This window comes from Bos indicus x Bos taurus, chromosome 13 (genome assembly GCF_003369695.1).
Source record: "Bos indicus x Bos taurus breed Angus x Brahman F1 hybrid chromosome 13, Bos_hybrid_MaternalHap_v2.0, whole genome shotgun sequence".
In the NCBI taxonomy this organism is placed as follows: Eukaryota; Metazoa; Chordata; class Mammalia; order Artiodactyla; family Bovidae; genus Bos; species Bos indicus x Bos taurus.
In genome coordinates this window covers 42,717,518-42,741,225 of record NC_040088.1, presented here as the reverse complement: position 1 = coordinate 42,741,225, position 23,708 = coordinate 42,717,518, and the positions used below count along the sequence as shown (strand labels likewise).

Here is a 23,708-nt window from a genome sequence, read left to right as displayed (position 1 = left end):
AGTTCCTGTCCGAGGAGAAACCGAAACTGATGGTTCTGATGAAATTTCCAGTACCGCCTGTGTTTTTCTCAAAGAGAAACTGTGGAAACAATGCTCATGTCCTTTGCGTTTAAAACTTTTCTTAACTTTATATCTTACCTCCTTTCTGCTCTGCAGGGATAACTGCTTTAAACTTATTTTTGGTTCTGTCTCTGAGTGTCATGGTTATGTTTGATGTATTGCTTCTGGATGTATCTGTGGAATTGTAGCTGTGTTAGGAGCAGTCACTTGTACAGGCCCCCGCCCCCCCCCCCCCCCATCAGTGCCTTTATTCTTCTACTGATAAACTATAGCGTTAAGTAATATATTTTTTTTTTCTTTTTCCTCTCCTATACAGAGTACCCCTTGACCCTTCACATGCTGAGGTTAGGTATTAACTTTTCTAAACCCCTGCTGTCCTTACTCCTCATACCAAGCTTGTCAGCTGTGCTTTTTGCCTTGTTGGCATCCAGGATTAAATTGTCAGGGCTTTGGCTATACAAGTTTGTTTTAAAAGCTGAAGAATCAAGTAGTGTTGGTGATTATTGTCACTATGTAGATCTAGGTTGTGTACTAGGATTCTCTTTTCTGCTACGTTTGTCTTTTTGCCTGTTGCGTGTTTTCCACTGTACATGGTTCCCCATCCAGACTCTTATATCAGATATTCTATCAAGTCCTCTTTCTAATTGGAGACTGCTTGAAGTCTGTATTTCTGCTGCTGTGGCACCTGGTTATGTAGCCTAGCTGAAAAGCTGCTTCTTGATATTTTTAAAAATTTCTGCAGTTGGAGGTACTGTTTTTTAATCATTTTTCTTGGTTTTTGTTCTTACTTGAGTTCTTAAGAAGTGCTGTTGTAGTATGTGAGTTTTCTAAGTCCATTCTTCCTCGTAAACATGAGTAATCATTAGCTAGGCAGAGGTTGAGTTTGAAAATTGCTTTCCCTCAGAACTTGGAAAGCATTGTTCTTTTGATTTTTGTCATCCAAAATTGTTGATGAAAAGTTGAATGTTAATGCAGTTTATTTATTTAGCTAACACTTAAATGCAGTATATAGTAGGTACTAGGCATTTCACCAGAGAAGGCAATGGCACCCACTCCAGTACTCTGGCCAGGAGAATCCTGTTAGGAGGAGCCTGTTAGGCTGCAGTCCATGGGGTCGCTAAGAGTCGGACAAAACCGAGCGACTTCACTTTCACCTTTCACTTTCATGCATTGGAGAAGGAAATGGCAACGCACTCCAGTATTCTTGCCTGGAGAATCCCAGGGACAGAGGAGCCTGTTGGGCTGCCGTCTGTGGGGTTGCACAGTCAGACACGACTGGTGCGACTTAGGAGCAGCAGGCATTTCACAGATGAATTTATTAAATCCCCATAACAACCACGTAACTATTTCTTTTCGTCTTGCTTCTTATTACAGGTGAGAAAACTGAAGCACAGGCGGCTTAAGTAATGTACTCACGGTCATGTGGTTTTGCATGTCAGGGCCTGTGTCAGCCAGGAAGCCCATGCTCTTAATTTCTGTGTTCCTTTGCTTTCACTCTTTTGTAGTTGATCGGTTTTTCTTTCTGAATTTTAAAAAGAGCTTTATCCTTGATAATATAAGCTTGTGTGACTGTGTGTTACAGATTTTTTTTTTTTTAAGATTCTAATTCCTTTTTATCAGTGCTTGGCTGACTGTGAGTCTGGAGGCTTGTGTTCTGTAGTTATGGGGAATGCTTTTTTATTTTTTTCCCGTTTTCCTTTTACTTTGTTCTCTGAACTCTGAATACTGGTCCTTCTAGTTGATTTATTTTTCTTTTCTCTCTCCTCCCCCGAGGTGTAATTGACCTAGAACAAATTGCACTTTTTTAAAGTGTACAATTTTATACATTTTGACATGTGTCTATCCATGGACTCAACACCACAATCAAGGTAATGAACATCACCTCTGAGACATTCCTTCTGCTCCTTTTTTGTTCCCCCAGCCCCTTCCTGCTGCCCATCTTTGGTCAACCACTAATTTATTTCTATCGATGTTTTCATTTTCTAAAATTTTATATAAATGGAATTATACAATAGGTACTTTTTTAAAAAACCTGACTCAGTTAACTTGGTTACTTTCATTCAGAGTAATTATTTTGAAAGTCTTCCATGTTGCTACTTGTATCAATAGTTTCTTATTTTAGAATTGTATTCTGTGTTGTGCATATATTACATTTTGATTTTCATTCATTGGATTGGTTTTCATTCACCTGATTGGTGAACATTTGGATTATTTCCAGTTTGTGGCTATTAAGAAAAACTGTGAACATTGGCATACAGATCTCTGTGTGGACATAATGCTTTCATTTCTTTAGAGAAGTGCTTGCATTGTATGCTGGTGTTTGATTATTTAAAAAGAAAAAACTAGCCAGACTGTTTAATAAAGAGGCTGTACTGTTTTACTGCCAACAGCAGTGTATGAGAGGTCTGGTTGTTGCTCTTCCTTGTCAGCACTGAGTGTGGTTAGTCTTTCTGGTTCTAGCCATTCTAGTGCAGTGGTACTGCAGTGTGAGTTCAATTTGCATTTCCCTGATGACAGATGATGCTGAGCATCTCTTTAGGTGCTTATTTGCCTTCCATATATCTTCTTGAGTTGGGTATCTGTTCAGATCTCCCCTTCCCCCCTTTTTTAAGAGTAAGGACTTTTTTTTTTTTTTTTTCCTTTTATGAGACTTGAGGAATCTTAGTTCCCCAACCAGGTATTGAACCCAGACACACAGCAGTGAAAGCAGAGTCCTACCAGGGAAGTCCCTTTTGCCCATTATTAAGTTGGATGGTTTGTCTTACTGAATTAGAGTTTTTTACATATTGATTTTTTTGGTAAATATTTTCTTTTAATCTGTGATTTCCTTTTTCATGCAAAAAAGAGCAAAAGTTTTTAATTTTAGTAAAGCCTGCTTTCTTTTTTCTCTATATTACTGCTTTTTGTGTTATGTTTAAGAAATCTTTGTCAAAGCCAAGGTCACTGAGATTTTTCTTATTTTCTTAAGAGTTTTTAAAATTATACTGTTATAAAATTACACTTTATGCTATGCTTTCTCTTTTTTAGTTTTTTTTTTTTTTTTTAAATGGTGAATCACATTGATTTTTAAATGTTAACATGAGTCTGGTATTTCAGGTAAATAAACCCCACCTGGTCATGGTGTACTATTTTTTTATATACGTGGGAGTCAATTTGCCAAATTACTGCTACTCATTTCTAGAATTTTTTTATCATTCCAAATAGAAATTCTGTACTCACCTAAACAATTCTCTGCTTCCCCTGCCACCTACTTTCTGTCTTATGAATTTGCCTATTCTAAGTACTAATGTAAGTGGAATCATATATTTGTTATTTCGTGTCTGGTGTATTTCACATTTTCATTTCACATAATGTTTTTAGGATTCATCCTTGTTCGCATGTATCAATTTATTATTTTTTTTTTCAGGATTTTTGGAAACCTTTATATGCCATATTTATAAGCAAACTGGAGTTTCTTGTATTTCACAACCCCATTCCTACAGTCTATGCTCTGGTCATTTCTGTATGAGAGCTGACATAGGGCAGAGTGCTGCCTTGTTTAACATCAGTTGGGAGTGTGTGTGTCGGTGGACTCAAATTTTTCCATTCTGCTTGTGTTTGTGAATGACCTCGAGACTGCAACAATATTAATTTGGGGTATAATAAAATTTTAGTGAGCAGATGAGTTCGCAAATTGGAATTCGTGAATAAAGATGACCAGTTGTATGTGCGCCACAGAAGTTGGTTGTGTGGATTGAGTCAGTAAATCCAAGTTAACAGCTTCGAATAGTGCCTTGCATTGATTGATAAGTTAATTTTGGTAGTTTATATATCCAAGTAAAAGTGGAGATAATTTTGTGTCTAGTTCTCAGTAGCATTGCGTCGTATAGAATTATGCTGTTTGCCTGCAGTGAAATCTAGGTTTCCCACCTTGTTTTTTTCTTTCTTGGTCAGACTTGTCAATTTTGTTGATCTTGTAAAACAACCGCCTTTTGGTTTCATAGATTATTTATTTGCTTGTGGCTGCACTGGGTCTTGATGCTGCGTGAGGGCGTTGTCGAGTTGTGGTGTGTGGGCCTCGTGTAGTGGCTTCTGCTGGTGCAGAGCTTGGGCTCTTGGCACATGGGCTTCAGTAGTTGCAGCACAAGGGCTCAGACTTGCGGCTCACAGGTTCTGGAGCAGAGGCTCAGTAGTTGTGGCGCACAGGCTTAGTTGCTCTGTGGCACGTGGGATCTTCTGGGATAAGGGCTCGAACTCGGGTCCCCTGCACTGGCAGGTGGGGTATCCACTGTGCCACCAGGGAAGTCTAGTTTCATAGATTTTTTTAGAAAATTGTCCTTTTTATTCTCTGTGTCATTTTCTCTCATATTTGTTTTCTTCCTTCTGCTTGCTTTGGATTTATTTTGCTCTTCCAGTGTCAAGTTGGAAGGTTAGGTAATTGACTTGGAATCTTTCTTAATACAAACGTTTACAGCTATAAATTTTCCTCTGAACACTGCTTTTGGGCTTTACAATGTTAGTTTTCATATGTCGTATCCTGTTTTTCATTCATCTTAAATCATTTTCTGATTTCCCTTCTGATTTCTTCTTGATTGTTTGTGAGTGTGTTGTTAAATTTCCCATGTTTACAGATTTGCCAACTTTTCTCCAGTTATTGAGCTCGAATTTTATTTACTTTGTTGTGGTTGAAGAACATGCTTTGTATTACTTTCATGCTTGTAAGTTTATTGAGGCTTGTTTCATGGCCCGGCGATTGGTCTATCCCAGAGAATGTTGCACACGAAGTCGAGAATGTATATAGTCTGTTGAGCATTCCACAGAAGTCTGTTATAGACTAATGCAGTGACACCTGCAAGGCTTCGCCTCTGAGATTAATGTCTGGTATCTGTTCTAACCCCAGCTGGAGGGCGGCTCCTCCCAACTGTCTTAAACGCCACTTCTGTCCCACAGACTAGCCAGTCTGTGGTCTAAGCTGTATCTTCCTTAGGTCCCTGATTCTTTTCTTGGTCCCTTTTCGCCACAACTTACACAGTTCTTGAGAATGCCCTTGGGTGTGAATTTCTCCACGTTCTGTCACAAATGAAGTGAGTTCTGAATTTTCAAAGGTTTTCTTGACTAGATTGCTCTTTGCCTCCAGACTGTTTCCAAAGGCTTTTGTCTTTTTCAAAAGATTCTCACTAGTTCAGCTGGAGAGCAGGTGAGCAGAAGTCCTCATGCTGTCATGTGGCAGCTCTCCTCACCAGTGTGCCCTCTGGGCAAGTGAAGATCAGGTTCACACGTCAGCACGCTATGTGTCCCCTGTAGTTCTGGCTGTGGTCCTTGATGCCCGTTACAGGTGTTGAGTTCATGCTGAATCTAGTGAAATTGCAATTAATCAGCCTGACATACGGCTTAAGGTACCAGCTCTGAATTCAGATGACTGAGTTCAATCCTGGTCTCTGAACTTGACAGAAGTATGACATTGGAAAGCCACTTAACCCCTCTGAGCATTTGTGTTCTCATTAGTAAGTGAGATGCTCTATACCTCACAGGGTTGTTGTGAAAAGAGAGGGAAATAATCCACGAGTAAAAGCCCTGAGAACAGTGCCTGTCCCATTTTAAGTATTCTGTAAACGGTGGTGGTAATTAGTAGTCCTTGTTGACTGACACCATATAAAAATGGAGAGCTGACATACTACGTGAAAAAATACTAATCACTAAAAATATGAAGCTTTTCTATTTGGCAACTACATCAAAATTTATGGCCTGAAATTTTAACAAGAATACTGTAATTTAAATTTTTCAGTAGCCTTGTGACCCTTTCTCCCCAAAATATCACCTGTGTTTTGTAAGTCTTTTCTGAGCTGCTTTTTTTTTTTTTTTGTAAGTTCTGAGCTGCTTTAAGGGAAATCTAAAACCAAGTTCTACAATATATTATCTATCAAGAATCCACCTGCAATGCAGGAGACCCCAGTTCAATTCCTGGGTCGGAAAGATCCGTTGGAGAAAGTATAGGCTACCCACTCCAGTATTCTTGGGCTTCCCTTGGGGCTCAGCTGGTAAAGAATCTGCCTGTAATGCAGGAGACCTGGGTTGGATCCCTGGGTTGGGAAGATCCCCTGGAGAAGGGGTAGGCTACCCACTTCAGTATTCTTGGGCTTCTCTTGTGGCTCAGCTGGTAAAGAATCTGCCTGCCATGTGGGAGACCTGGATTCTATCCCTGGTTTGGGAAGATCCCCTGGAGAAGGGAACAGCTACTCACTCCAGTATTCTGGCCTGAAGAATTCCATGGACTTTATAGTCCATGGGGTCGCAAAGAGTCGGACATGACTGAGCCATTTCACTTCCCTTTCATTAAATGGAGGGAGCTCTTACTGCAGCAGAACCTCAGGCATGAGTCCTGATTTTTCTGTGTCTGCGTGTGCTGTACCCTTAGTTGCTCAGTCGTGTCCAACTCTTTGTGATGCTTAGGACTGTAGCCCACCAGTCTCCTTGGTGCATGAGATTCTGCAGACCAAAAACTGAAGTGGGTTGCCATGCCCTCCTTCAGGGCATCTTCCCAACCCAGGGATCAAACCCCCATCTTCTGTGTCTCCTGCGTTGCAGGTGGGTTCGTTATGCTGCTGTGAAATGTGTGCAGGCTTACACAAAAAAATGCATTTACTTAAATATTACTGATAGTTGGGGTTTCTACCTTACATGTGAAGAGCCAGAAAGTTGTATATCGTTGACTAGAACAGCAGGTTGGTGTGGAGTTTATTTTAGGGGTTTTGCATTAAAAACTGTGGAGTGTATTTTTATACAGAGTCACTATTTGTGTGTGGACCATATTTACTTTTTCACATACCTTCTTTATCAGCTTGTGCAGAAACAGGGTGATCTCTCAGCTGCTTGTCTGGGATACAGATAGTTCTTTCTCCCCTCGTGCCGTGGGCCGTGGAGAAGTGGGCTTCCCACGGGGTAGGACTGCCCTGATAGCCAGCCTTCCATCAGCCAGGGTGCTGACTGCCCTTCCTCCGCAAGCACCCTTGTCCTTTGAGAATAACGGTCTCAAGGTGCCTGGTCCTCATGGGGCCTGAGACGGTGAGCGGAGGGGAGAGTGCTAAGTTTGACCAGCTGGACTGTTCCTGCTGTTGCTGCTTCTGGATCCTCCAGAGGCTCTTACGTGAGCCCCCTGTGGGCCTGGAGCCCTCAGATTCTCCCACATCTGCATGTTCGAGGCACGTCCTCTGATCAGATCTACTAGTTTTCCACGTTTTGGGCGTCCCCTGTGATTTACCAGTCACCGACGGTTCTTCTCTTGGTTTTCCAGCACAGCTCTGTAGTTGTGGTGGGATGTTTTTAGTCTTTTACGTGGTCCGGGGATAGAAAGGAAAGGCTGCGATGTGTGCTCAGTTTATTACTGGAAACCCCCAAAGATAATGAAAAGCTATTTGAGATGAATTGGTTTTCGTGTTCAGAGTAGCTGTCTGTGTAGCTACTCTTTGATTAAGAATCTCTCGAATCCAGCAGCAGATACACTCACATTGTAGTTAATGGCCAGCCTCTTGAAGAGTAAGTTCCTTTGTTGAGAATCTTCTCCTGAAGAAAGAAACTCTAGGGTTATGTAATTAATGTGTTGAAGATATCCTTAGAACTCCCAAGAGGAAAATGTGTGTCTTTCTTGTTGGGAATGCCTGGCGCTCTTTTCTCAAAATCAGGACCCGCCTACACCTTCCCTAGGCTCTGCTTTCTAGGCAGGGGAAGTGGAAACTCATCAGCTCCACTCAGCATTTGTTGAAAAGCTGCAATATAGCAAGCCAGCGGTCTATACTGTTTTTGTAAATAAAACTTTATTGGAACACACCTATACTCATTCATGTCCATATTGTTTAGGGGTGCTTTAATTTTATAAAGGCAGAAATGAGTCGTTGCAACTGAGGTCATAGGTCAACAAGTCAAAAATACTTAACTGTCTGACTTCTTGGGAATCATAGAGAAAGTGGGTCTGGATTCTCCTGAGTGTGGTGTCTGGTTGGTTCAGGAGGAAGGGAGGTATGGACCTTGAGTGTAGAGCAAGTGGAGCGGCACAGCCTCCTGCCTTTATAGAGCTTGTTTTTGTTTGAGAGTCATCAGACGATCTTCTCTGATAGACCTCAAAAATTGACTTGCTTTCCTTCTGGTTCACTGCTTCTGATCAAGCCCCTCTTTCCTGATTCACAGGGTGTCTGCACAGAACTCTGATAGCCTCTTTCTTTCACACCCAGTTCTTCCGATTAGAAATGCAAATTGAAGCCCAATCTCATTCCTTCTCTCTCGAGGATCACCACTGTCCTGAGATTGGTGTTCATCCTTCATCTGCTCTTCTCTGTGGTTTCTGTTCATCCCTGAACAGTGCCTAGCACTGTTTTGATCATTTATAATTTCCTGTAAGTGGTATACAGGATGTGTTTTTCTTCATCTCCTTTTTTGGCTTAAGATATTTGTGACCATCCAGCTGGATGTTACTTTTGTAACATTTGTACTTATTGTTACTTTTGTACATTTGGAATGTACTTTTGTCAGACATTGCAGTATATGGTTGTACTACGGTTTCATCAATCCTTTCTGTGGGCCCTGTTTTTTTTCTCATTAAGTTGACCTTTTGTCTTTATATCTTTTTAAAATAGCTTCATTGCAATATGTACCATATAATTCACCCTTAAAATGATATGGTTCAGTGCTTTTAGTATGAATGCAGTGGTATAGCCAGCACCATTACTTAATTTTAGAACAGTTTCCTCATTTCCAAAAGAAATGTTGTAACCATTTTCTGTCACTTCCTATCTCCTCCCTTCCTTTCCGCCCCCACTGCAGATTGAAGCTAATCTGTTTCTTTCTAAAGATTTGTCTGTTCTGAATCATGTAAATAGGATCTTTTGTGGTCTTTTGTGACTGGCTTTTATTTAGCAGAATGTTTTTGAGGTTCATCCATGAGGTAGCATGTATATAATGGGTTTTTAAGTTCACAATTTTTTTTAAAAATGATACTTTGCATGTGTTATTTTTAAAGTACCTTTACTATTATTAAGAATAAAAACCTAGCTCTTATCATTTGCTAAAGCTCTGGCAGAAAGAAAGATAATGCTTTACCACAAAAATACAGTTGAGAGCCTCCAGGAGTGAGTGTAGCACAGTCCTTACCTTTTGAAGAACTTGCAGTGTAGTTGGGGGTTAGAATGGCAAACCAAGTAGAAAAACACAGAATAAGAAGAATTGTGAGGACATAGAAGAGGAGCAGTTAATTCGTTGGGGGGATGTGTTCAAGGTGTGATAACACGGTGGCATTCGATCTGAGTCTAGACTTTGGAAAATGAATAAGATGTCAGGAAGGAGTGTTGGTCAGGAGGGAGAAGGAGGAACAGAGGCGTTGAGAGATGGAAGAGCATCTTCTGGGAACAGGGGAGGTGGGGTGGCCTGAGCAGCGTTGTGGCAGGACCGAGGGCTGGTAAGGGCCAGGCTCGTGGATCTGCACGTGCTGTGGTGGCACTGGAAGATGTAGGCAAGAGAAGACACAGCCACGTTTGTACTTAAAAGAAAACTGACAGCATAGAGGGTGGGCTGGAGAAGAGAGAGCCTGGAAGTGGGGCAGTCCATCCAGAGGCCGATCTTTTGGGTGAGAAGTGATGCCTGATGCTGGTAGCAGGAGTGAGAACATGTGGCATGGAGAGGCATCTTTCAGGTTAAGTTGAAATGGGCGGTAAGGAAGAGAATTCTGGAAAGACTCCCTGGTCTGTCTCTTGCACAGCCGAATGACTTGGGAATTTGGTCACTATCCCCCACGTAGTCAAGAGTAACTTGTGCTGGAAGCTTTAAGGAGTAAAAATAGCCTATCTTGTAACTTAAAGATGACTAAAAGTATTTTATTTCCAATTCAGAAATGAAGCACAGGTTCATACTGAGCCTAGGATATGTCAATTTCAGACTTGAACAGTCAAACCAAACTACTATTAATTATCACTTCCTCATAGCCAAAAGAATGCAATGGTGTAAAGATTCCTGTCGATGCCAGTAAGCCTAACCCCAATGATGTGGAGTTTGATAATCTGTATTTGGATATGAATGGAATCATCCACCCCTGTACGCATCCTGAAGACAAGTACGTAACCCATTTTTGTCGCTGATAGCACAAGTCACGGAGGAGTGCTATATGATATTACACTATTTGCTTGTCATTGTAGACCAGCACCAAAAAACGAGGATGAAATGATGGTTGCAATCTTTGAGTACATTGACAGACTCTTCAATATTGTCAGACCAAGACGGCTTCTCTACATGGCAATAGATGGAGTGGTAAGTGCTGAATGACTTAAAATCAGTTCCCCTGTGTTTGTTTTTGCTGTGTTCCCAGTGTCTGGAATGAAAGTCAGCTAAGTGAAGAATGGTTGACGATAATGAGTTTGAGAAAGAAAGCCTCACCTTTCAGCCTCTCATTCAGCTGTGTTTTGTGAGTGTGCCTGTTTTGTGCCAGAGCCCATGAGGTCCTGGGGGTGTTGGTGGCTGCCACTGCAGGGGCAGAGGCAGGGGTAGATGGGTACGGTGAGTTACCCAGGGTCTTCCTGAGCATCAGCAGCGCATGCAGGGCATTGGGGCGTGGAGTGGGCAGTGCTACATGGCAGTGAGGCAACAGAGAGGAGCGGGCGTTTGTCCCATTTATTTATTTATTTATTTTTGAAGAGTTAAAAGTAATGAATGAAATAATTTTGAAAATCCAGAAAGCTTTGGGTTCGAGAAGATTAACTTTTCTATTTATTCAAGGAAAGAATCTTAGCTGCCTAAAAACTTAAGCTACAAGTAAAGTATAGTAAAAAAAAGTAAAGGGAACGGGAGTATGTCTTTCTTGGAGCAGATTACAGCTCACGTTAGCTAAGTTTCTTGCAGAATCCCTTTCACTGTACTCCACTGTGTTTTTCTGCTGGGTCAAGGATAAGTTATGTGCACATTTGAATGTTTATAGATATGTACCCATTCTTGTCTGTAACCCTTTTTTTTTGTTTATGTTAAAAATATAAATGTAGATCATAGCACTTGAAAGAGTTAGATTAGGTGATCTCATTTTACAGGAAAGGGAACTGTTTAAAGAGAATATGAAATAGCTTACTTTATGCAGACAGGAGGCTTGAGAGTCCCTTCCAAACCCAGTTCAGTAATTGCAAAACCTTGCAGTTCAGTTCACTTCATTCACACTTACTCAGTGATTGAAGTTACATTTGGTTAGAGTGATATAAGATAAAGTGTTCTCTTTCTACCCGCTGTGCTTTATTATAGAGACAGCGTGATAATTATGGTCTTGTGAATCCCATTTAGAGACCTTTCTTCCTTTTAGGTGTGGGCTCAGAGAAGGTATTCCTGATCCTGGCTCTGTGGCAACTACTCCCTCTCTGTGTGCTGAGTCTCTGAGTAAAGCGAGCTTTCCATCTGGGGTGCCTGAAAGTATTGTAGCCTAATGGAACTGTCCTGGGCCCGCCCTTGTGCTGTGCGGCCCTCAGTGCTGTGGCCTTATAGAGGGGTTGTCCTTTATTGACACGTCACTCGTTCACCTGACTGCACTGCGTTTAAGGGTTTTGGTCCAAATTTAAGCCCTCAGGTTCTACTGTATGTGGTAAAAGGATTGTTTGGACGTATTACTTAGCTTTTCCATTTGAGTGCGCTATTTTTATCAGAGTAGCTGGTTCAAAATAATGTACAAATATAGTTATAAATGTTTGAAATAGTATGTGAATATGAAATACCCATTTTCAGGCACCGCGTGCTAAAATGAACCAGCAGCGTTCAAGGAGGTTCCGAGCATCCAAAGAAGGCATGGAAGCAGAGATAGAGAAGCAGCGAGTCAGGGAAGAGATCCTGGCGAAAGGTAAAGAGCATGCACCTTGGGCTTAGATGTGTTACACGAACTGTGTGGAGGGGGCAGGGCTGGTGCCTTCTCCTTACAAGTAGGCAGGGTTTTAATTTAATCAAGATCCCAGGATATCCAGGAGAAGTTTATGTTCACTGTTGAGGAAAAGTAGTTAATAGAATCGTTTATTCCTTTAATAAGCTTTTTCGTTTCTGAACTCTGTAGTAAAAGGGAAGTGAAAGTCTCTCAGTCGTGTCCAGCTCTTGCGAACCCATGGACTCTACAGTCCCTGGAATTCTCCAGGCCAGAATACTGGAGAGAGTAGCCTTTCCCTTCTCCAGGGGATCTTCCCAACCAGGGATTGAACCCAGGTCTCCCACACTGCAGGCAGATTCTTTACCAGCTGAGCCACCAGGGAAACTTGTGGACAAAAGGAAGGAATTAAGTAGGGAGAGCAAATTGTCAACTTCTGTCAGGGCGAGTGCAGCCCTTCGGTTCAGTTTCATCTGTCTGTAAACTAGAAATACATTGAGTGCTTCTTATTGCCTTTTGCTGTGGGGGCTGTTAGGAAGCCGCACTACTGTAAGCGTTTTCCTCCCATCAGTCTTGGTGGCTTGCTTGCTGCTTCTCCGTAGCACTCAGGTCTGTATGCAGAGGCCTGGGATGATGGCACCATGTTTCCAGGCTGTACTGGGATCGTGCACACTCACTGTGCCCAGGGCTCCCTCAGTTCAGGAAGGGGCTTGTGGGGTCGAATGGGGTCGTCTTTGCAGTCCGTCTAAGGCCTGATGGGTCGAGGCAGGAGTTGGCTGCGACTCAGAGAGGAGGGAGACCAGGGTGCTGAGCCCCTGGGACCGCTTCTCCCAAGATCCCTGTGGGTGAGGCGGGGTGAAGTGCGGTGCCTGCAGGGTGACTCGTTTGCTGTTGTGTTACCTGAGGCAACGTGATAGACCAGGAGAGCCACCATTATTGGTTCAGGATGTTGTGTCTGGCAGGTGGAAAAAGAGGCGTAGTGTAGTCGTCTGAGACTTGTAGTTACTGTGCATTTCATGTTTTTTAATTTGCTGGAAGTGTGCAAGTACATACATATTTTAACAGCTTGTAATTAATATTCTGATTACTGTTTGTATTTATAACAGGTTGTCTTTGCTTCTAAAGATGTCTTTTTTTCTTGAAGATGTTAGAAGCTCAAGAAAAGGCTTTTCAGTGATACAGAGGAAAAAATAGAATTTCTAAATCGCTCTAAGTGATATAAAGCTGTGATAAACTTGGCTTTTTAGTTTTTTCTTGGGCCCCTTCATCTTAAGAACTGTTACTGGGATTAGAGCTTCTACCCTGTATGTGTGTGCACACGCATGCGTGTATGCCAGGTCATTAGGAAGAATGTCATTTTTACATAACGATAGAGTATCTTCCGTGTACCATGTCTTGTTTGACAGTCATGTTAAAGCAGCTTCATGTAATTTGAGGGGAGGAATCTTATTTTCCTCGAAAAGGGGGAACATTGTTCCTCAGGTGACAACACTTCTCTTTCTTTATATTTCAACTTTCTGTTTTTGTTGTTCTGGTCTAATATTGAGTAACTTACCTCACTGTTTATGGGGAGAACAAAGCATTGCCCCTTCTTCTCTAGGTGGCTATCTTCCTCCAGAAGAAATAAAAGAAAGATTTGACAGCAACTGTATTACACCAGTAAGTAGTCTCATACTTTGCTAGCTATTGCTAACTCTTAAATGATAGGTTAATTTATTTTTTTCTATCATTTTAGGGAACTGAGTTCATGGACAATCTTGCTAAATGCCTTCGCTATTACATAGCTGATCGTTTAAATAATGACCCTGGGTGGAAAAATTTGACAGTAAGTTTCACATTTTGGTACTTCAAAAAGATGAGGGTGACAATTTGAGTCATATCAAAGTCATGTCCTTTGATAGGACTGATATTATTTGTCTTTTTCTCCCTCCATGAAATGCTGATTGATGTTAGAGGAACGAGAAGCTTCTAGGGTTATTAGAGATGGGGTACCTTGCGTGGTCCAGTGACCGGCAGCCGAATTTTCTCTCAGTGCCAATTTTGTCCTCTTACCGTCACCGTGAAGCTATAAGATGGGACTCATGATTTAAAATACATATATATGAAAGTAATTTCTGTTGTTAGAAATCAAAATACAGCAAGATAAAAAGCCCTGGGGCTGCCTTTAAAGAATGGCTGTGTGCTCCTGAGTGTTTAAGTAAAATTTAAGCAAAATGTTTATATAATCTTGGGTTCATAAGCCCATTTCCCTGTTAATTAGATGTGGTACTCTGTATTTAATGGGTATCTCTTACCAATTACTCTCAGGGCTTGTATGGCTCGGTGCTGTATACTTGAGTAGCAGTGAAGAGTAGAAACTTGTGAACTGATCTGTTTTTCTAATGGCTAAGTTTGACCCAAACATTTCATTTTTTCTATTTCAAGTAGTCAGTTAACTAGTGAAATAATTTTGATGTCTAACACACACCTTATTAATAAAAATTTCCAATTAGTAACACTGTTTTAATAGAATTATCCCAGTTTATTTTAAAATGTTCAGTTCTGTTGATTTTTGAGCTTGAAAAATGGGAATGAGCTAAAAATGTTTAAACTGTTTTTTGTAGGTTATTTTATCTGATGCTAGTGCTCCTGGTGAAGGGGAACATAAAATCATGGATTACATTAGAAGACAAAGAGGTAAAATTCATACATAAATAGTTGATTATATGTTCTATTAAAAAAAAAAGACAAGCCATTGTGTAGAAAATGTTTGGTAAAATGTGATATTCCTGTAGTATGAAATCTATTTACATAAATATATATTTCCCATCTCTCTAGCCCAGCCTAACCATGACCCAAACACTCATCACTGCTTATGTGGAGCAGATGGTAAGTTTCTTCTTTGGGATCTGAATCTGTTTGGGTTAAACAGTAGCGAGTCCATGGTTTGGTGTGTAGTAATGAATTATTCATGGCTGCCTGGAAATTCTAAAATGCCATGCTTATTTTATGTTTGAGAGAGAACTAGGGTGGAGTCATTTAATCTGTGTTTAATATTCACCTATCTTGATTTTTTTTTTTCAACTTTTTAATATGGTCACACATATTTTTAAAATGGAAAGTTGCCAAGTGTTGACTTCTGAGTGGTAGTTACACTCTAAGCCCATGTTTCTGGAGGTCCTGTTCTTGGCCACTAGGAAGTTTTAGGCTTTTCAGCTTTGCTCTCTGTGTGATCCTTGGGGCTTTTCTTTGCCTTGCTGTCTTGTGTTACGATAATATCTTGCCTTTGGTTACAGTAAGGGTCTTCCGGAAATGCTCACTGTTTGGTGTTTTGTTGTTGTTGACTGATAGCTGATCTCATTATGCTTGGCCTTGCTACACATGAGCCCAACTTTACCATTATCAGAGAAGAATTCAAACCGAACAAACCCAAACCCTGTGGTCTTTGTAATCAATTTGGACATGATGTCAAGGACTGTGAGGGTTTGCCGAGAGAAAAGAAGGGAAAGGTAAGAATTTCAGGATGGTAGTAGCCTCATTTAATATTTTTCAGTTTTATTTTTGTTATCAAACATACATAACAAATTACCACTTTTTAGCCATGTTTAAATGTGCAGTTCAATGGCATTAAGTATATAAATGCCTCATTTTAAAAATGGATAAAAAGAAGACTGGTTGATTTGATTTTTCATCTATTTGCTCTGTTACCCCTCACAGAGATGTATCTTTCCAAACTCCTTAAACACACATTCACAACCTTGCACGCAGTCAGATTCTTTCTCCTCCCCGCTTTCCTAGCACAGCTTACATCTGCACAAGGCTGAGGTCTCATAGGTAATGATGCCCATTGTGCATGATTTGTTTGAACTGTAAATAAAGTCCATTAAACTTCTTGATACCTTTGAGTAACTCCTAGTTTCTCCCTATTATGAGTTCCCTTGGTTATATCCATTTAACCATTTATATCCTTTTAAAGGGTGTCTAAGAATATAGTACCTCTTTAAAAGATGTGTTGAGTGAAAACTGGTAAAAAGTATACATATTCACAGAGAAGGGTGAGGCATGTACATTAAAATGTTAATATTGGTTGGGTGTAGGTCAGTGTTTGGCAAACTATAGCTTTCCAGGTTTGACCTATGAGTTTAGAGGGTCTTTTGTTTTTAAAGGGTTGTAAAAATAAAACATGAAAGAATATGCAACAGAAACCATACATGTCTCCCTCCGCAGGCTGAAATAGTTAGTGTCTCGCCCTCTGTTAAAAACATGTGTGTGCTCAGTCAGTGTCTCAATAATAAAGAACCTGCCTGCCAGTGTAGACCCGCAGGAGACGCGGGTTCAGTCCCTGGGTCGGGAGGGTCCCTTAGAGGAGGAAATGGCAATCCACTGCAGTGTTCTTGCCTGGGAAATCCCATGGACAGAGGAGCCTAGTAAGTCCCATGGGGTCGCAAAAGACTCAGACACGACTGTGCGTCTGAGCGCTCAGCCCCTGGTCTAGGTGTGATTGAAATTGTGGGTAATTTTTATTTTTAAAATGGTTTGGTAAATTCTGCTCTTACTTAATACTTGTAATATTAAAATGGGTCTTGCTTTAGAAGAAGCTGTGCTATTTGTTTGGATGAAGGAAGTTCCAAGATTCAGAGTAGATAAATTGAGTCTTCCCCCCTTTCTTACAGCACGATGAACTGGCAGACAGCCTTCCTTGTGCAGAAGGAGAGTTTATCTTCATTCGTCTCAGTGTTCTCCGTGAGGTATGTGGCGGTGACCGTTGGCATGGGTGCACCAATAATAAGCCAACTGCTATTTGATGGCTTTAGTGACAGCATTCCTTTTTGGTCGCAGTATTTGGAAAGAGAGCTCACCATGGCCAGCCTGCCGTTCACGTTTGATGTCGAGAGGAGCATTGATGACTGGGTCTTCATGTGCTTCTTTGTGGGAAACGACTTCCTTCCTCACCTGCCATCCTTAGAGATTAGGTATGTGTGTGTGAGCTTGTGTGCTCAAGCTCCTGTTTAGCCCTCTGGCCTTTCAGTGCAGTCTGGTCCTAATGCTTGATGTTTGTTTCCTGGTGGCAGGGAAGGTGCCATCGACCGCTTGGTTAACATATACAAAAATGTGGTACACAAAACCGGGGTAAGTTCACTCTTGAATAATTTCAAAACAGAAGTGTTTGCTTTTGTAAGAAGGTCATTTTACATGTATTTTATCACTTACAGGGTTACCTTACAGAAAGTGGTTATGTCAATCTGCAGAGAGTACAGATGATCATGTTAGCAGTTGGTGAAGTTGAGGATAGCATTTTTAAAAAAAGAAAGGATGATGAGGTAAAGTGTTTCTCTTGCAGTAGCTCAATTGCTCCTGTCTCTCATAGGCTGTGATGATCCTGTGATTGTCCTTTTAACCTCTCTGAGTGCGCTGTTAAATCAATGTAGTGTATCAAATACCAGTGTAATCACGAGTGGTCAGTGCTTTGATGATTTTATAAAGGCTGTGATGCTTGCTGTGTGGAATTATGTATTGCACCCTGTGTGAGTTGCATTGTACCTTCTCTCTTTTTAATCTCAAGTAAGATATAAATCCAAATACCTGCCTAATCAATGGGCTGTGAAATGAGGGTTCCAAAGCTAGAAGAATTCTGGAATTGAACTCCTGGCTGCCGTGTTTTATAGGCACTGTGTATGCTCTGGACTTTGCAACTCCGTACTCTGGTGGCGGAATGTAGGGGATCTGGGATGGATTGACTGCATTGGCCAAGGCAGAGGGTTGCAGCTGGTGTAAGAAATGTGGGCATAAAAGAAGGAAATAAAGTCGCAGAGCATTTTGGAATTATTTATGTGGGATAGGGTGAGTCTTAGCATGGGCAGTGGGAAGTTTGCTGGTGCCATTCACCCAGGCAGTGAGCCCTGCAGGTGGAGTAGATGGGGTGGAGATAAGGTCGAAATGAGTTTCGTTTTGGAGGTGCTGCAATTGAGGGGCCACAGGACACCTGAGAGGAGAAGTCTATGAACCAGTCAGATGGATCCATGTGGAGCTCAGGTCAGAAATCCTTCAGAAGGAGATTTGAGAACCGTGAGCAGATAGGATATGGCTCCTATCTTGAGCAGAAACTTGACATCTCTGGGAGTTTATAAAGAGGGAAAGTGCTTTCCATCAGGGGTCTCTGGGAGTGTAGAGGTTTCAGGAGAAGGTAAGGCCGGGGGAGGAAGCCCCTGGAGAGAGGCGAAGCTGTTGGTGCTGCCTGAGGTTGTCAGAGTGGGATGGATGGGCCCCTGGTCCTCAAGCTAGAGGGAGGGGCCGCAGCCTGGAGGCAGAGTGGGCTGGAGGGAGGCCGACAGTGGGTGAGAGGAGCAGAAAGGAAGCAGAGGAGACCCTTCAGCTTCTTAGTCCTATAGATCTTTATGAGCAGATGGCAACATAATATTGATACATAACTTCCTGATCTCCTCAAAGATTAAAACATGTTATTGTATCTGATAAGATTTTGTGTTTTCCTCAGCTTTGCTACTGTAGCTAATGGCCTCTTCTTTAGAATCTTGGGTACCATTTTGTATAACAGTGAGTGGCCTGTAGGCATTTTTTCAAAGCCTTTGGTACTTGGTAATCGTCACATGTAAGATTCAAATAGCAGAAATAACTCACTCTGAAGTGTGAAACACCTACCAGAACAGCCATTTTAACGAGTCTTCAGCCGTCACAGTGGCTCCACTTGAGCTGCTGCTCTTTATGCTGAAGAAATAAACTACACACATTTTGTATTACTTGGTATAAAATCTCATCTTAGAAAAGTCTTTTTCTGTGACTTTAGCGGACTCTGTAGTGTTAAATATTGATGGTATTTGGCATTAGACTGGGATGTGTAGGATTTGATAGAAACCAAAGTGCTTCAGACTTCAGTATATCATGTGGTTTCTGGCTGGCCTGGCAGAGAGGGCATTTGACAGCTTTGGGTCTTTGTTGGTGTCCATGACTTGTTACGATGTTTTTTGGCATGGTTGGGCATTGTATTGGACAGACTTATGAACCCTCAGAAACTCAACATAAAAGTATCTGAGTGTATATAATTTCCAGGAACGTGTGTCCATGGCTTTTGACAGATTTCCAAAGAAATTCATAACACACAAAAGATGAAGTATCAGTAAGGTCTTGTCCAGGTAGATTTGATCTGCTTATGTGGCTGCCGCCCTTAAAAAGAGCAAAATAGTAGAATGGGAGTCTATCGATACTTGTTATTAAAATAGAACAGTTAGGTCAGAAATGTCTTTTTTATTTTATGAGCTTTAATCTTTGCCTTTTATCTTGCAAATGTTCATTTATTCAGCACACATTTCCTGTTTACAATGTGCCTGATAGTATTCATATTCTGAGGGTTAGTGATACAACAAAAAAACAAAATAAAAAATAGATGGAACTTCTTAGCTCGTGGAGCTGACGTTCTTCTGGGGGAGATGGATAATTAACACAAAGCTGAAGTGTAGTATGCAGGGTGTGAGAGAGTGACACGTGCCGTGAAGGAAGTTAAAGCAGGGGACGAAGTGTCTGGGGAGGTCACAGCCCTAGGAAAGGTGGCTGGAGAAGGCCTTGCTGATGTCAGGGAGTGGACCATGCAGATGTTTTCAGGAAGAGCACTGCAGACGGACGGAATCACCCACCAAAAGGCTCTGGTCTGGAGCACGTATGGGATGTTGAGAACAGCGAGGAGCCCGTGTGGGAGCAGAGGATGCAAAGGGAAGGGAATAGGAGAAGAGGTCAGAAAGGTGGTGGATGTAGTAGAACCCTCTCGATCATTAGCAGGACTTCAGCTCTCAGTCTGCATCACTGAAGCATAGAAGTGACAAAGTCTGACACGAACTAGGAAACATTAACTCGAGCTGCTGTGTGGAGGCAGAGACAGAAGCATCAAGCCCAATTAAGAGGCTCCTCTGCAGTATGCTAAGGGAGCCAGCATGGTGGCAGTGAAGGTGGTAATAGATGGTTGGATTTGAGATAGGTTTTGAAGCTAGAACCAGTGGGATCGGCTGATGGATTAAATCCTAGGTGTGAGAGAAGGAAAGGTATCAAGCATGACTCCAAGGCACTTTTTTCTGAACAACCGAAAAATGGTCTGGTCTGAGTAGCTGTGAAGAGAAGACTGGGAGATGGAGAGATGGGGGTGGCGATTCTGTTTTGGACATGTCAGGGTTGAGACACGTAGGTGGGGGTGTTGAGTTGGCAGAGGCTCTGGTTGGAGACTCATGAGACTAGGTGATTATTGTTAGGAGAGCAGAGAAGTGGGGAGGTCCAGGTGATGGGCCCAGGGGAGCAGCGGCTTTCAGAGGGTGGAAGGAGGGCCGAGTGAAGGCAGCAGCAGGAGTGAAAGAACAGGTGAGTGTGGTGTCCTGGCAGCGAGGTGAAGAGCGTGGTTTCAGAAGGAGGAGTCACGGCCAGATAAGAGACGGCTCATTAACTGTGTAAGCAGAGTGTGGTTAGGGAAATTGGCAGTGTTCGGATCTTAGGAGGTTTTAAGTGGTCAGTCAGCATGTATCTGGCATTCAGCCCCTCCTGGCAGAAAGTGCTAACCTCCCATCTTGTTAAGTGTTCTCTTGGAGTGGCAGTACTGCCTTGGAGGGTGGAAGTGCCAAGAGGAGGGTGATGGTCATTATAGTACCTGCTGTGGGCACCTTCGCTGTCGTTTCAGTGCCTGAACACTCAGGCATGGGCATGGGAGGGGTGCTTTCTGGGGAAGGACGCCTTTGAATGACTCAGTTAGTGGGGAGCAAGGTCAGCCCTAAATCCTGTCTAGTTGAAACCATGGCTAGATTTCAAAAATGAGTGGAGGGAAGAATCAAGGCAGATTGGACCCTTTCCTGTGAGTTAAACTGGCCCAGAATAAGCAGTGCAGTCATCTGTCTTTTCTTCCTTCTCTCATTGGGTCTATTTGGTGGTGGTCATTGAGGGGAGCATCTGAGTGGTAGTGTTTTCCTAGAGCCCCACTGTTCTCTTTATCATTTGTGCCACACATGTGATAGGGTAGGGACTGTCCAGCCCTTTGTAGGTAATAGAGGCTCATTATTAAATTGTCTTATTGAATTTTTAAAATTTTCATCTTGATTATGAACTATATTCAGCTACAACTTAAAGAATTGTTTTCTTATGTGTATCTTCTCTATACTGACAGCCTGTTCACTCCAGGGTAAAACCAAGGGTCTTTGTCATGACTCTTACATTTTTCCCTGAAATGATATTAAAAACTATCTGCAAAAAAATTAAGAGGAACCATTTAAATTGTATATAAACCCAATTCAGAATGCCCTCTAGCCATGTGCAGTTCTGATAAGCGGCACTTTGAACATGCAGTCTATTGCCTAGTTTCATTATGTACCTAGGTTTCTGGGGTCTTCCTTTAAAACTTTAATTGTCTCTCAAATCATTCCTGGTAATGTTTAACTCTTACATTTTTGTGTAATTATTTGACAGAATATGTGGATTTTATACTTTTAGGACAGTTTTAGAAGACGACAGAAAGAAAAAAGAAAGAGAATGAAGGTGAGTTTTAATTCATAAGACTGGCAGTGGTATAAGTTTACAATTTGGGAGGAATGTGTTCATGACAGTAGCTTTTTATTCTTTACCCAGTAGGATCTGGTTAGAGACATGGTACCCACCCAACTGCCTTCCTGCCTGGTATTGATTTTAAAGGAGTCCTATCTAAGCTCTGTCTCAAGTCTGAAGGGAAATACTTGATGGGCAGGTGGTACTTAGTTATTTGAGTTTTTTACAATGATCAGTTATTATTATTGTTTTTGTAATAAAAGCAGTCAACCTTTGGTGTCTCTTGAAGTCACTATGCTCTGTCTTTAATTTTGTCAGGTTAATCTTCCTAGAATAGAAGGCATGCATGCTCAGTCGCATCCTATTTTTTTTTGCAACTCTGTGGATTGTAACCACCAGGCTCCTCTTTCCATGGGATTTTCCAGGCAAGAGTGCTGGAGTGGGTTGCCTTTCCTTTCTCCAGGGGATCTTCTTGACCCAGGGATCTAACTCACATCTCCTGCTTGGCAAGTGGACCCTTAACTGCTGTGCCACCTGGGAAGCCCACATAATAGGATGGCTACCTGGAGTTTTGTTGTTTCTCTGCTCAGAAATCAGCAGTGACTTCTTAGTCACCCTCAGAGTCCATTCTCAGTCTGGCTTGCAGAGCGCCGGCCGCCAGCTCCTCCCTTCCTGTCCTCTCAACATCCTCTAAACAAGCCAGGCTGTTTTAGCCTGGCCTCCGTTGCCTCCTCCAGAGGTTCCTTCTCCCATCTGTGCACACTTCGCCTTCTCCATGGCTTCCCTTGCTGCCTGGCTGGTGCCTGGGTTGAGCAGGCCTTTCCTTTACCTCTGGTGATTCTTGTTGTCCTTCCTAGATTTTAAACTCAACGGAGTTGAGGGACTGCCTTTTATTTTCAGATTTTATTGGGTTTGAGCAATTTCAGGAACCTAGAAAGGAGAAGAGTAATTTATTGCTGAATTAGTTCCAAACCACTTAGATCTGGGGAGAAGCCTGTTTGGTTACTGCTTTCTTTTTTCTTTTATTAATTTTTTAAATTGAAGTATAGTTGATAACTGAAGAAGGGAAAGGCTTATCCACTCCAGTATTCTGGCCTGGAGAATTCCATGGACTGTATAGTCCATGGGGTCACAAAGAGTTGGACACGACTAGGTGACTTTCACTCACTCATTCATAGTTGATATATAATATTATGTAAGTTTCAGCATAATGATTCACAGTTTTTAAAGGTTATAATCTATTTACAGTTATTATAAAATGTTGGCTGTGTTCCCTGTGGTCTTGCAGTATATCCTTGCAGCTTATTTATTCTATCCATCATAGTTCATACTATGTATGATTATTTTCTTTCAGTCAGTATTTGTTTTTAAAACATCTGTCAGTCACAGCTGTCATCTATTATAGCTGTTGTCATAGCTCTGGCAATAAAGAGTTAAATTCTAGCAAGGTGAAGAGTGAATAAAAGCTGTATTTCCTAAGTAGAAATCAAAGGCTTGACTTTTTTTTTTTTAACCATTAAGGTAAAATGTTAATGTTATTTGTTATTTTTATTTGACTAGAATTATGTCTCGAACGTGTAGCGAAATTATAAGTAAGAGAACAGCCTGAGACTTGAATAGTTCCATAGAGTGGAACTGAATGTGATGATGGCTATTCTCAAACTTCCCATGTATGTACCAGAACAATGAATTATATGTACTTTTAGAGCAGAGTTGCTATTACAGACTGTTTACAGGGTGAGTTACCATCATATCAAAGGGTAAACAACCCTGAACGTCAACAGAACATCCCATCTTTTCCATTCTTGTAGTGGGGTCTCTTTCCATTGCCCTCTTTTTTTCCCTGTCATCCAGTTGTGTTGTGGTTTCATTTTAATTTCTACATTCGTTTGTCTTCATTTATTTTAGAGAGATCAACCATCTTTCTCTCCTGGTGGAATATTAACCCCTCATGCCCTTGGTTCAAGAAGCTCACCAGGATCTCAAGTGGCCAGTAATCCAAGACAAGCGGCTTATGAGATGAGGATGCAGAATAACTTGGTAAGGGACTCACTCTTCATGTAGCCTGAAAGGCTGGTGGCTTACCAGGTGCCCCTTGTAGTTGTGTGTGAATTTGATCATGTAGCCTGGAGGTGTTTTTTGTTTTACAGCTTTTTTCAATGTCTTTTGCCTTGGGATATTTTTATTTCTGTTAAATCTATCTTTATTAATATGAAATGATCTAAATGTGAATATGAAATATGAAAATACCTAAATGATGTGAAGGGAACGAAAATGCATGTAAATAAGATGGCTTAGT

At 41.6% G+C, this 23,708-nt stretch overlaps 1 protein-coding gene across 5 annotated transcripts in view; it reads left to right on the top strand.

Moving 5' to 3' along the window:
* Positions 1-23,708, top strand: part of XRN2 (5'-3' exoribonuclease 2) — a 62,703-nt gene that overhangs the window by 936 nt on the left and 38,059 nt on the right. The window contains exons 2-16 of one of the 5 annotated variants that reach the window (XM_027559582.1): positions 1,834-1,928; positions 10,008-10,135; positions 10,218-10,329; positions 11,779-11,890; positions 13,506-13,564; positions 13,641-13,730; positions 14,509-14,581; positions 14,723-14,773; positions 15,236-15,393; positions 16,558-16,632; positions 16,724-16,857; positions 16,957-17,014; positions 17,098-17,205; positions 21,359-21,403; positions 23,318-23,449. In XM_027559582.1, coding sequence (XP_027415383.1) covers positions 10,095-10,135; positions 10,218-10,329; positions 11,779-11,890; positions 13,506-13,564; positions 13,641-13,730; positions 14,509-14,581; positions 14,723-14,773; positions 15,236-15,393; positions 16,558-16,632; positions 16,724-16,857; positions 16,957-17,014; positions 17,098-17,205; positions 21,359-21,403; positions 23,318-23,449 — 1,248 coding nt within the window. In that variant the 5' untranslated portion in view covers positions 1,834-1,928; positions 10,008-10,094. Of the gene's footprint in view, positions 1-1,833; positions 1,929-10,007; positions 10,136-10,217; positions 10,330-11,778; positions 11,891-13,505; positions 13,565-13,640; positions 13,731-14,508; positions 14,582-14,722; positions 14,774-15,235; positions 15,394-16,557; positions 16,633-16,723; positions 16,858-16,956; positions 17,015-17,097; positions 17,206-21,358; positions 21,404-23,317; positions 23,450-23,708 lie in introns of those variants that run through there. The other 4 variants (XM_027559579.1, XM_027559583.1, XM_027559580.1 and 1 more) reach the window with 4 other exon arrangements.